The sequence below is a fragment of the Haliaeetus leucocephalus genome, unplaced genomic scaffold (genome assembly GCF_000737465.1).
Source record: "Haliaeetus leucocephalus isolate CR32 unplaced genomic scaffold, Haliaeetus_leucocephalus-4.0 Scaffold451, whole genome shotgun sequence".
NCBI classification, from domain to species: Eukaryota; Metazoa; Chordata; class Aves; order Accipitriformes; family Accipitridae; genus Haliaeetus; species Haliaeetus leucocephalus.
In genome coordinates, this window is record NW_010972887.1 from 5,766,464 (window position 1) to 5,779,863 (window position 13,400).

The 13,400-nt window shown below is 40.1% G+C and overlaps 1 protein-coding gene across 1 annotated transcript in view; it reads left to right on the forward strand.

Moving 5' to 3' along the window:
• KYNU (kynureninase) overlaps window positions 1-13,400 on the forward strand; it is a 53,808-nt gene that overhangs the window by 15,002 nt on the left and 25,406 nt on the right. Inside the window, exons 4-7 of the mRNA XM_010575188.1 lie at window positions 3,796-3,857; window positions 5,048-5,119; window positions 6,519-6,593; window positions 7,937-8,083. Coding sequence (XP_010573490.1) covers window positions 3,796-3,857; window positions 5,048-5,119; window positions 6,519-6,593; window positions 7,937-8,083 — 356 coding nt within the window. The remainder of the gene's footprint in view (window positions 1-3,795; window positions 3,858-5,047; window positions 5,120-6,518; window positions 6,594-7,936; window positions 8,084-13,400) is intronic.

The following is a 13,400-nucleotide window of genomic DNA, read 5'->3' on the forward strand; positions in this document are numbered from 1 at the left end:
AGGGTGTCGGGGCAGGCTGAGTGCTGACCTCCTCCCAGTGCCAGCGCTGGGGGCGGTTTGGTCTCAGCTTTGGGTTAAAAGTCATTGCAGAAAGCAGCGAGTCAGGCTGGGACTTTTTTTCCCTTAACCATCTGTCTTGTCGAGGCTGCCAGCTCAGTGTGTATTATAATATTTGTTTAACTAAGAGAAGTATTCTGCGTGTAAGGAGAGGGATGTGAGAGCTTTGGTTAAACTTCATCTGTTTGCTTGTCAGTCTCATTATTTTTCTTTCCCAAACTTTATTTGACACTAGTGCTTTTTTTTTTAAATCACAATGGCCAGACTACATTGAACTTATTACAATTTTATTCATTTTAAACGTATATTTCCAAGTTTTCTATCAAAATTATGACTGAGGTGACCCTACCATTAACCTACTTTTTTAAAAAAAATTCTTTGCTGCAAAGTGGTTTCATAGTCCTGTTTTCCTCAGCAGTAAGGGGCATGTCAGCATTATCAGCTTGGATTTTGTTCTCCAGGATTTTTTGGACTTTGTTTAATTGAACTATAAAATGTGGGTTGGGCTCAGATCTGGCCCTCAGATTTGCATGCCAGCAGGGGTTTATTTATATAATATCCTAATAGCTTTTTTTCAGGACCCAGGTGAATGATTCTTAGAATGAAAATGAATTAATGTTTCCCAAAAAATGGACACATTGTGATAAGTTTTGATTTTTAAAATTTTAGGTAATAGTAAAAGGCTAAGAGAATAAATACAGGAAAAATGTTATGTTAAAATGCTCTCTTCCAATGTGGTATTTACAGTTGAGCACTGTTTTCAGGCAAGGTGCAATACCAAGTATGTACGAATTGAGTGAATTCTGAATTTACTTTTTTTAGTGAATTTAATGTAAGAACAAACAGAATTTTACCCTGTTTTTTATTCAATATTTAATCTGTTATGGAGGAGGAGGAATTGTCATTTCTCCCTCTAAGTAGCAGTAGTAGTAAGTAAAAATTATTTGGTGGGATTTATTCAGGAATGGACTAAAGATTGTAAAATGTCTTTGTTTAATGGTTTATAGTGCTATAACACCTTGCTTATTAAACGCAGTCACATTTTCTTGTTCAATGAAAGTTACAGTAGTAAATACATTGTGAAATGCAGAATCAAGGTCAATGGAGCCCAAAGCTTTTTTCTATGCTCACGCTGAGTGGCATAACGCGGTGACGGTAATCTCGGCTTCTACCAGACTTTATTAAAACATTACAACCTTGGCAGGATCACCTTCTGATGGAACAAGATTAACTGTGTGGCTGCTGCTGTACAATGTGCTCAGGCAGGTCTCTGTTGAGGGAAGACTGAATGCCTAGCAGATTTGTAGTGACTTTGAGTGATAAGGATTATTTGAAATAACCAAACTGTTTTCAGAATTGGGGCCCTTAGCCTTTTTTCAATCATTTTACAAAATGCTTTTTACTTACTCTGGTGAGGGTCAGGCTCCCACTGCAGTCAGGGAGGAGAAGGATGGCAGTGCCTGCCTAACGCAATCATAATTGTCTCTGAAGTTGTACTTTGCAAATGCTGCTTCCTTTTATTAAAGAGGAGATTTATCAAGCAGAACATACAGGTTTCAGCCTGTCTTGGAGATATGGTATAAAGTTAGGAAATAAAGAAAGCAAACATAATTTTGTCTCCTGTGTGCTGGGTCTTTGAATATTGTAATAGGTTAATTGGATCATAGAAAGGTTGTTTTCCGAAACGCAGTGCAGGTTATAAAGGATAACAGTTTTCCAATGACACGGATGAGGTTTGTTTTGTGGGCATGAAATTCAATAATGGAAAGCTTTTAATAAATATATAATTTACAGAAGACCAAGACTTACATGACAAATGTAGTGTCATATTTAATTTGGGATGCTAGCATGCAGCTAAAAGTGATCTACAGATTAACCATTTGTTTCATATGGAAACGGTACAGCAGGCAGAGGATTGCTTGTGCAGAATTTGCTGTGAAAGCCACAGATTTCGTGGAAGGAGCAGAGGGAGAAATAAGAACAATACCATTTCTTGATGCTATCCCTTTTTTTCAGCCTCAAGAGTTCCATAGAAATATTAAGACTGCAAATAATACTGTTTTGAGCTGCAATCACTCTCTCTAGCTGTCTTCTGTATCTGCAATAGAACAGCCACAAGGTGACCTCTTTCAGCAGCATGGAGCCTGCAGATGCAATGCTATCAGAGGGAAGAAAAGAAAGCAAAGGAGAGGAGTTTAAGTGAGCAAAAGAGCTTATCTTTCCCTATGAAGAACTAAGTCTACTTATATTTCTTCCCACAAACTTGATGACGTTCCTGGTGTCTGAAGGAGGGAACTTATTTGTGGCATCTCTTTTTCCTCCCAGTTCATCCCCTGGACGGGTCCTCCGGAGTCACTGGCAGCTATTGACAGATCTTTCTGTCCAATACTTCGAGATTTCAGCAACACAAAGAAAGGCCCTTGAATACCTCAATCAGAACGATTCTTGGCTTTTCCTGTGGTGGCAGAAGCTGAGGCCCACTTGGCAAGAATTTATGAATAAACCCTTCTTAATTACAGATTTCCATGGTCTTTGGCTATATCCACTCGTATTGAGTTCAACCCACGGTTACGTCTTTTTTCCTAGGCTGGCAAAGTAATAACTCCCTGATCCTAAACTCTTTGGGATATGGTGGGAGTGTCTTGGTGCTCTTGCTGCCTTTCCTCTTGTTGGTTGGGACCTTGGGTGCCCTCCAAGGCAGGGACAGGAGAAACCCAGGATTCACCTCTCTGTTTCTTGTGGCTCCCCTTACCCTTTCTACCCCAACATCATGTTTTCCTTTCCTCTTTATCGATCCCAGTCGAAGCTGTTGCCCTCCCCGCCTGCTTACACTTGTCTTCATCCCTCCCCGTCTGCAACCTCTTTCCACCTTTGGCGAACTCCACCACCGAGGCGATGACTGGGGCAAGGCGCACGAGGGCATCTTCCAGCTTCAAAGCACTGATTTGCATCAAAGGTGAATTACTGCTTTTCAGCAAAAGACATCAGGCAAAATGGAAAGAAACCGGAATTGATTTTCTCCATATCTCGGTGGCGCCCTGCCCGACACGCGGTCCCTCGTCCTGCCTGAAACCTTTCACCAGTGGTTGATAAGGGTTCGAGAATTTGTTACTAAATACTTTGTAATGACAATTAGTTGTTCCTCCATTAGCTCTGCCCATGATTAGCTGTAGCCAAAAGGCATCTGTTATTAGCCTCCTTGGAGCTATGTGGGTACGGCTTCTTGCTAAGTTGTTACATTAATAATGGTCTGTTATATTTGATAGGCCAATTTTGCTTGTTTTTTTTTATTAGGGATGAGATTTAGCTTGACATTACAGTAACCACTTACAATAGATGATTGTCTCAATGTGTTTTCTGACTTGCTTTATATATAAACTTATGACAAAAATAAGCCTGCAAGTCTTGCTTTACGTATGGTCTTCTGACCTGATTTTTTTCTGAGGTATTAATGATAATAAATCCACTGGTGGTTTGCCGGGAAATGGAAATACTTCATTGGTTTTGTTTTCTGTGGCTGACCTGAAAAAATAAATATTTTCCTGCCAGTGTGGTGTAGTGAGTCAGACAAGAAATCTTTTTACTTCACTGTGATGACACCTCAAACGTTTGTTTACTTTCCAGCCTTTGGAGAGACACTGACTGAAAACATACTTTTGCTTTCTCAACGCTGCACTAGATTTCTCTGAAATTATAAAGAAAACCCCAACCAGTTTTTTTTTCTTTTTATCATTTCAGGGGCCCAAAGGCATGAAGTAGCCTTAATGAATGGGCTAACTGTTAACTTGCACCTCCAGATGGTATGTCTTTACGATGTATATTTGATGTTGTGTTGACAAGTATTTTTTCCTTTCTTTGTGAATGTAAGCAAAATGTTTTCTGAGGACCTCACAAAGACAGAACGGGATGATAGCCTAACTTCTCTTAAACCTTGGCAGTTGTATCTTGAATGATGCTTTGGCTTGTGCAACACCTGGCTCCACTTAATTTTAAGCAGAAAACCTGCACAGAGAAATATTTTCCAAGGACTCTGTAGGGGAACTTTGAGCAGTTCTTGCATGTGCTGCATGTCAATCCTCAGACAGGAGACCTTATTATTTAAGAAACATTTACAAATAACTGCTCAAATTTGAATTCCACACCAAATTTCAAAGTTTAAGAAAAAAGAGCTCAACTGTGAGCAAGACAAAACTGTAATTTCAGTCAGACTTAAAACGCAGTTGCATACAAGAGTTGGCATTCTGAGTTCTGCTGTTTTATACATGCCTAAAATGTGGTACAGCATCTGATTTTGCTTTTTATGAAATAGTGGCCATAAATGTGGTTTCCTTACGTGCAGGTGTCTCTGTGGCTGCATACAGCCTGTGTCTGGTTCTCCAGTATTTCTAAGGATTTGGTTCAACGGAATGAAGACGTGCAGTTTCACTTTGTGTGGTTCACACAAAAAGAAGTCTTCTCCTAGTCCCCTCAGCATGGTGGCAAGTCCAACTTGCCTCCAGGCGAGGAACTGAGAAGGAAAGACCGTTCAGGCGCTGAGATGAGGTCTTTGCAGAAGGCTTAGTCCTTTCGTCAGGTTTGTTTCAGAGGAGGGGATGATTTGATAGCTAACGTTTTAGGGCCGGAATGGAAATCCAATTCCTTTGCAGTGTTTGCTCCTCTTCAGCCGCTGCTTTTGCTTGCAGGATGGAGCTGGGTGAAATCCCAGCTTCCCCAGCTGCAGTCAAAGCTTTGCCATCGATTCCTGTAACTGCAAGTTTTCACTGCTGGACTTCTGCGACCTTTTGTTATGGATATATGAAATACAGTATGATAACGATTTCCTGCTTTGATAAATGTTATGCGGAAGAAGAAATATTTGTAATTTCTGGGGGATTCTCTGTAGTCTGCATTAAAGTAAAGCAGTCTTTATTAAGTTACATACTGGGAGAATCTGTCTCATCTCTGCTTAGATACATTTCAACATATCCTTTTTGGTTTTTGTTCTTAACAGCTATCTTTCTTTAAGCCTACTCCAAGACGCTATAAAATTCTTCTAGAAGCCAGAGCCTTTCCCTCTGACCATGTAAGAAATTAATATTTCACCATATTTGTATTATTAATCATATTTTTCCAAAGAATATCAGTAGCCTGATTTGAATATTTATTAGCTCATCTTGTCCAAGTAACATTACAATAAAAAAATCTGTCAGAAGCTTTTGAGCTCAGCATATTTTACAGATTGTAGCTTTATTCCTTTTGTTCAAATAAAAAATGTTACAAGAGGAAAAGATTGAATGAGTACATTGATTTATTAGTCTTTTTAAAGACATTGAGCAAACTACTGGCCTAAATCAACTGAAGTTGTAAATGTTTTATTAATTCTTGTTGCTGTTTTACTTTATGAAACCAAATCAATACAAACTCACAACATTAACACTTATATATCCCTAGACAGAGATGGAAATGTTTGTTCTTAGCACTTTAGATTACTAGTTCAAACATAATTTGTCTGCTATAAAATAGGAGACAATAGCCCGTGCATCACAGCTCAGAGAAAATTAATCTTTGGGTTTGTGGCCCACTGCTACTTTATCATCAACTCCGTAAACTCATGGAAATTGATAACAAATTTGGTCTCTAAGGTGCGACAAAAATGATTCAAGCTACTAACAGGTTTATTTGTAATGAAGATGGCGTCACAGATGTATAAACCTCAAATTGCCTTCATTCTATGTTCATATTAATCCCATGTTTGTTCCAGGTGCACTTGTGCATTTGGACTCCATCATCTTAAATTTCTACGGCACTTCAGTAATAACCTGTGCAACTGCCGTCACTTCAGTTCCTGTCATGTAATTTTAAACTATTTTATCCTATTATTTGATGATTTTTATGCTATCTCCAGAACCATTATTTATTGATAAAATCAGTGGGTAGGATTTTCAAAATAGCCTGCAAGTTTAGAGCTCTCATTTCCTCCCAGCTGTGCAGCAAATCGAAGACGTGCGAATAGCGTGGGACAGCGTATATGTGCTGGTCAAACCTCGTTTGCGTTGACAGCAATGTATATGTGACAGCCCGGGATTTAGCACGTGCTACCAAGCAAAGTGGGTACCCAGGGCCCCTGGGGAGGCAATATTCAGTCTTTTCCGTAGCTGTTATCCGTGCAGGCTTTGCTTGCTGGCATGTGGTAAAGCACATCCTCCACCACATTTCCTCCCTCATTCTGCTCCGCAAACTTATCCTGTAGGATTTAGGCTTTGACTTTATCCTTACTGTCTGATGATGCCAATTAAATTCTGATCTTTTTCAAACCAAAGGAAATACAGAATTTTTTCAGTGAAGTTGGATTAGGTTTTCAAGTGTTAATTTCAGTGGGAGGCAGGCATCTGAATCCATTCTCTGAAGTTCTGATGTGTTTTTCTTTTAGTTGTTTTATCATGTAATTGTGCTAACGTGTTCTGCATGGAAATCTCTTCCAGTATGCTGTTGAGTCCCAACTTCAACTTCATGGACTTGATGTGAAGAAATGCATGCTCATGATGCAGCCACGGGAGGTTGGTGAGAAATACGTCAGTTCTGCTTGCTATTGCTGAGGGCAGAAACATATTTCATATGACTCTAGTTCTACATTCTCAAATATTCTAGTGTCTGCCTGCAGAAGTTATAATCTGTTTTTACTAATACTTTTAGATAAAATATATATATGAATCGTGTATTCTGATTCTGTGTATATTTTTTGGTATTACAACCCATTTTATAATTGTCTGATTCAACTAGTGCATTTGCCTTATAGAACAAAAAAAATGTTATTTTCTCTGTTTTTCCTGTTTGCAAAACCTGACAGCATCCTGAGAAAACTGCAAAATATAGTAGCTCATTGAGAAACCCCAATGTCCTTTTAATGTCCTAAGGTAAAAGGTTGCCATAACATGAACAGTAGCAGCCTGTGTATCAGCACAGACTAAGGGAAAGGTCTGCTTTGAGTAATATGCAATTCAGATTAATTTGAAAGACTGCCTTGCTTCAGTTTTGCAGCATTAAGAACTTTGCCACCTAACTATAAACTGATGGTGACCTTTTGCTTCTGAAATCTGAGTCATCTTGCGAGTAAAGAGCCCACTCCTGAACGCTTGATAGATTTGCAAAGATTGTTGAGATAATAACGGTTACTTGCAATTCAACAATCTTGTCCAAGCTCTTTTCAGTAACAAGTCTGATTTAATTCTAGGTTTTCACTGCCTAATTGATCCCTAGGTGGTGGTATGTTTTACATGATCCCTTGCTAGGAAGATGGGAGGAGGATGGGACAGTAATTTTCCTATAAAGAATCAAGAACGAGGCAGGTTTTTTTGGTTGAAATTCCTCTATATTTAATGACCCCAGGTTTGGGGATTTTTGTGCTTTTGATGATGTGAGACTTATTGTTTTTGAAATATAAATATGGCAGGGTTATAATAGCTTCCTGTGGGATGCAAAGTTTATTAGAAAAGTACAGAGTGAAACTGATAGACAACTTTCAAGTCTTGTGGGTGTCACAAATTTCAGCTGTCACAAAAAATCATTATATATGCTGTTTGCACCAGGCTTTTTTTTACTGTAAATTAAAACTGTCTGAGATATTAAGGAGTATGAAGCATGCTAGAATATGAAGTGAATAGTCTTTTTATAACTGGCACCTTCAAGATAAGTTTGCTAAATTTTTTTTTTTTTTGAGGTAACTTACTGATAGGCTACTTCATAGCACTACCTTTGTATATCATTACCATGCTAAGGATTTGCTTTTGATCTCCTTATGCAAGCAGCATGGCTTGCGGTAAAATATAGATTATGAAATAAGAAATGACAGTTTCATTACTGCCAGAGTTGATGTAAAATGTGTGCTTTAACTTTGTTTTAGGGGGAGGAGACCTTGAGGACTGAAGATATCCTTGCTGTAATTGAGAAGGAAGGGGACTCTATTGCTGTCATTCTGTTCAGTGGGGTGCAGTACTACACGGGACAGTTGTTTGACATCCCTAGAATAACAAAGGCTGGCCAAGAAAAGGTAGGATTTCTCCAGACCTCTCCTTTTAACACCAATTTTAGATTGATTTTCCTTGTGAAATATTTTTAATTTCTACTTTTTGTGGAACAAAACAAAGCACATGTGGAAACCTGTAGGGCTCTGATAAAAAGTAAAAGCAGTCTGTGCCCAGATCCCTTAGGGGCTGTGTGCTGCATGAAGAAATAGCCTTGTGAGACCAATCTTGCAGGTGTGACTTAAACTATATGGAGAGATAATTCATGACTATTAACTTCTACAGGGCTTTTCTTGAAGGATAGAATTTCAAGAGGTTCAGTGGAGAAGGAGGAGGAGATAATCACAGCACTAATCTCTCTTTAAAAGTTAGTTTGCATTAGATTTCTGCTTTTTTTTGGCAGACTTTCCTGATTTTCCTCCTTTCCCACAGCCACGCTGTGGCAGTTTTGGCCCCCAGCGAGCAGGGAGGTGAGCTCCCCGTGGAGCCAGCGGTGTTCAGACTCAGCTGATCAGTTTTCCAGAGACAGGCACAATGTGGAGCACATCAACGTCGCAAGATGACTGTATTTTAGTGATGACTCAGCCTTCAGAGCTTGCAGGCAGTGCGCTCTGTGGACATAGCTTTAAACCTTCTTTAACTATCATCTCAATTGCCTTAGGAATCCAGGAGAAAATAGTTTTTAATTAAGTCTTCTTATCAACAGGAGGTCACCAGACTTTCTGTAGGGGCAGTCTTTTACTGGATGTACCTTATCTCATATAAGATTAAACCACTGAAGCATAAGCTTATTTAGGATCACTGGATTTTGGCAAACCATGTATTTGATGTTTTAACTCTCTGGAGAGGTTCCTGGCTCACAACAGGCTATATACATCTTCTGTTGCTGTAGGTTTGGCAATGGAAATTTTTTCTGGAGGTCAGGGAGTAAGTTACGCTGCTAGAAAGTGATGGTAAAGTCTCCCCTGGGAGAGCAGAGCAGGTGTGAGAGCCCATGGGATATAAAAAAGGAATGTTCTCACAGAGCAGCACCTGGTGACAAAATTGGTCCTGAACACAGCACTAAACAAGACCGACTTCTGACATGGATGCAGAAACCCAAGGAAAAAAGAAATGGGGAGAGTCACCTGCAGGGGGGAATGGGTCTGTGTATTAGCAACATGCAGCTCTAAAAGCAACACCTTCATGGGGCCTTCCTTGAGGGTCTTCCAGTACTTTGCTGACCACAAATAATCAAAAGGCTACGCTGAAACGTTTGAAAGGGAAGATAGGTTATTAATAGGATGATGCCACCCCCTGTTCTACTCGTTCTCACTCCTGGTGGCGGCAAAGCTTTTGTTCAGCTGCCAACGCCTACGTGCCTACAGTGCTTCTTCCCCGAAATCTGCTCTGCGGTGTGTCTGAAAGGTGTCTGAGAGAAATCTTTCTTCTTTACTGTAAATATGAACGACCTGAGAAAAGCCTATTGCCTTACCGCCTCTCTAAAGATGCTCTCTGGACTGTGGGACACATGCTTGGATGAGTGGAAGTGATGCAGTTTCGCTGAAAGCTATAAACCACCCCGAAGTGGCTGACAACCTGTGTTCTGGGGAAAAGCAGTCACTGATAGTTCATAATATGGAGCAAAAATGGATTTGATGTTTATATTATCTGAGGAGATAACCAGGACTTGGTGGAGACAGCTTAAAATTTCTATAAAGTAGTGCAAATAATAATATTAACACACGGGTATGTGCTTCCACATGGGTATACACAAAGACACCGCACGATTATAGAGAGGCTGTATCGTGTTACTGAAGAGGAGAACAATTTCTGACAGCGGTTCAGTACTCCAGCAGGCACAGAGAGATGTCAAAGGCCTGTTTCCACCTGCATGCATGTTAGAAACGCTATAATGTAGAAGTAAATCTCTTCTTCCAGAGATTTTTGAAAAGGGGAGGAAAAAAAAAGGTGAAATTTCATTGCCAACCTTTTTGTGGTTAGAGTATGTAGGACTGGGATCTAGGTAGATTCATGACTTAAAATGTCATTAATGTATTTAAAAAGAAAAAATAACTCAGCCTGAAGAACTTCTCGAGTACTCATAAGGCTTGAAAAGCATCAGCTAGCCCTGGTTTTATTTCCCTACTGTCAGACACACTCAGCTCAATGACCTTATGGATTCTGCCCCCTGGGTTAAGTGATGTTTATATGTTTATACAAACCGCTATGTAACATACTGTTACACCACACTTAAACATCCGCACGTGGCAAATATTTACTTGAACAGCTAGGAAATCAGTGATTCATAAAGTGTTTGCTGTCATAATATTGGTAAGAGGTAGTCCTCTATCCTGCTGCTTCTCTTAGACTCAGAGCTTCTAGTTACCAAAAAGCCCCAAATGTTGGATCTTCAAAAGCGATTGGCTCCTCTCCTCTTTTCCCAGGTCAGAGCTGATGTTGGGAGCTGCTGTTGGGTTAGAGGAGAACAAGAAAACTGCTGAGCCAGAGTCATTAGCATCTATATAATGTGTATGGGCTTAATTTCTATTTGGTGGCATCCAACCTGTCCCTGTCACCAGGCTGACATGTTTTCAGAACAGTAGGTGTGTGGACTTAAAGACCACATCTCCTTCAAGAGCTTTTGGACCTGATGGAACCAGCAGTGGTTAGAACGTTTGGCTTATACATGACATATTATCACAGAAAGGCTGGAGGTCCTTTAAAATGTATATTAAAAGAGGATAAGCCTGAGAAGTCGTGTTGATAGCAAAAATGCAAGGCTCCCCTTCCTGGCGGTGAAGGGTGGTGAAGGATCCCATGCTCATGAACAGAAAATAGGTTGGGGAGAGCTGACAAGCGAGAAAGAAGGAAGGGGAAAATGCGAGGTGGAGGTGTCATTTGAGGAGGAAAAAAAAAAAATCACTTGTCAGCCAGTGTAGCAGAGAGAAAAGCTCTACACAGATGGTCTTAACAATTCTTTTAATGTACAATTGAAATAAAATCCTGCAGTGTTGTACCCTACCAGGGCTTGGCTAGAAATTTCAGCTGTGAGCTCAGGAGGTCTGGAAAATGTCCTAGGATTCTCGAGGTCAATCATTTATGAATTAAGTTACTGATTTCCTTCTACATTTTTTAAGCCAATTTCCTAAGTAAGTTCTCTACGTACGTTAAGATTCCTCCCAGAGTGAAAGCTCTGCACATAGACAGCTTCATTAAGTCATTAAATATTAAATGAACTAAATTAAGCTTGAAAAATTACCTCAGGCTATTTTTCCATCTTAGGTCTCTCAGATAAATCAAAATTACTATGTATTGTGCAAGAGACTCATCAGCAAGCTGAAGAGGATATAACAGTTTTCCTTGTTTCATACTTTTGTGCGTGGTCTAGAGGATGGAGGGGGTTGAGTCATTTTATTCTTCCACAAGTGAAGAAATGGCTGACTTTTAGGAGACGCTGGCTTTCAAATACAATTTTCATTTCATAAGTTATATTGTACTTTCCACTGACTCTGTACCGTATGTAAAGTATTTTAATCTCTTGAGTCCCAGTAGGAAGAGCTTTAAGGTCCTTCATCTTCATTTCTTTTCCTGTCTCTCTTTCTAAATGTCCCAGCTTTGCCGGTGTGAAGCTGTCATTTCTCTCCCTCTCTCCAAATGTCATTGTCCATGCTGAGTTGTTACCTGCTGGTTATCAGCAGCTACCCAGACACTTTGCAGAAATGACTTTTAGATGTTAGAATAAAACGGAAGAGGCAGGGGAGAGCACATGTCCTCTTCTTCACCCAGAGCAGATGGAGAGCTCTCTCTTCCCCCTAGTCTGGGGAAGCGACGTTCCCACGCAGCCCTTATTCCGCGTGGCTAGTGCAGGGAGAGCTGTTTCAGTTTGTTTTACTTTTTCCGTGCAATCTGTGTGGCTAAACATTTGCTGTTTGTGCGATTCGAGTGCCAGACGCCTCCCAGGGAAAGCAAACCAGTACCACCCATCTTGCAGATGACAACTTGAACAAAATAGTACGAGTGGGCGTTTCTGAGACAATGTGGGAAACCTGCCAGTGCTGAACCCAGATTTTTAGCCTGTGCCTCGCTAGTAAGTTAAATACTGCCCAGTAAGATTCACCAACCAATTTCAAAGTGTTGGGGAGCAGTTAAAGCAGTTCAGGAGTATGGTGTCCTAAGAAGTCTCGTCCTACCTCCCATCTACTATATTGTCCTAATTTGTTATCTTGTGCTTGAACATATTCTTTTATAGAGTTTATCACTTACTGACAGGGAAAGAACAACTGATTTCAACACAAGACTTAGCATAGAATTAAATTTCTTATGGCCTTGTTTTTTTTTTAATGAGCAACTACTGTTTGCTTGTTTATTTTAATTTTGTTAACGTACTACCAGATACATACTATCCACATGACTCTCAGCATACCGTGTTATATTCCTGGTTTCCACTGCAATCAATGAATGTCTCACAGCAATTCTTCAAAAAAGTTTGTGTGGGACACGTACAAAGGGATACCTGTAAATGTTAAAGTCCAGTCAACTGGTGTTTTGAAGTTAATGCCTTAAAACCCTATGAAAACCTTCTCATTCAATAGCAGATTGGCTTTAGTTTGCTGTAGCTTATATTTCTCTGAACCAAGGCCATTTTATCTCTGAATGAGAGCATTCCCGTGAGCATTCAGTGTGCTTCAGCTCCCCTGCGTTAGCTTCACTATTTCAGTTGATTTGTCTTAACTCACTTCTGCGTGTCCCTGTGAAGACAAGCCACCAAGGGTGTGAAGGCTAGGCTATTTATTAGAACTTTGATTCTAATCTTTAGATCATGCAAATGCGATGGCAGTGAGTTTTCTTCACATCCTTTTGGAGTGACTTCTCAAGCTGGGAACTTCACCAATGCCTCTATTAGAATTAGAGTGTCATGTCTTAAAATGCTGCCTCATTCAAATTGTTATCTAGCTGATACAGAAGATTAAATATACCAAAGTACTGTTTAAATAATTTAGCTAAGGCTCCCTTTGTGCAAGACACGGCAAGAGATTCTTAAAAAAATCCTTTGTTTTATTATTGGGCGTTGATTTTTCTGAAGCCTGTGCTCTCACTCTTATTCCTACCATGCTGCTTGCAAGCAGGCTGTTTGTGTTTTAAAAACAAAATAGCATTTAATTTGTAGTCCAGGCACAAAAGGCAGTTTTATTTCTCTGCGCTTAAATAGATGGCAGCGCGTGGAAGAACTTTTTAGTTTAAAAATGCTGCCATCCAGTGGTTGTTTTGTGTGTAAACCTGCTGCTTTTCGATCTATACATCTGTGGTCCTTATATGCTCCCCACCCCCGCCCCCCCCCCCCCCCCCCCCTCCCCTCCCACA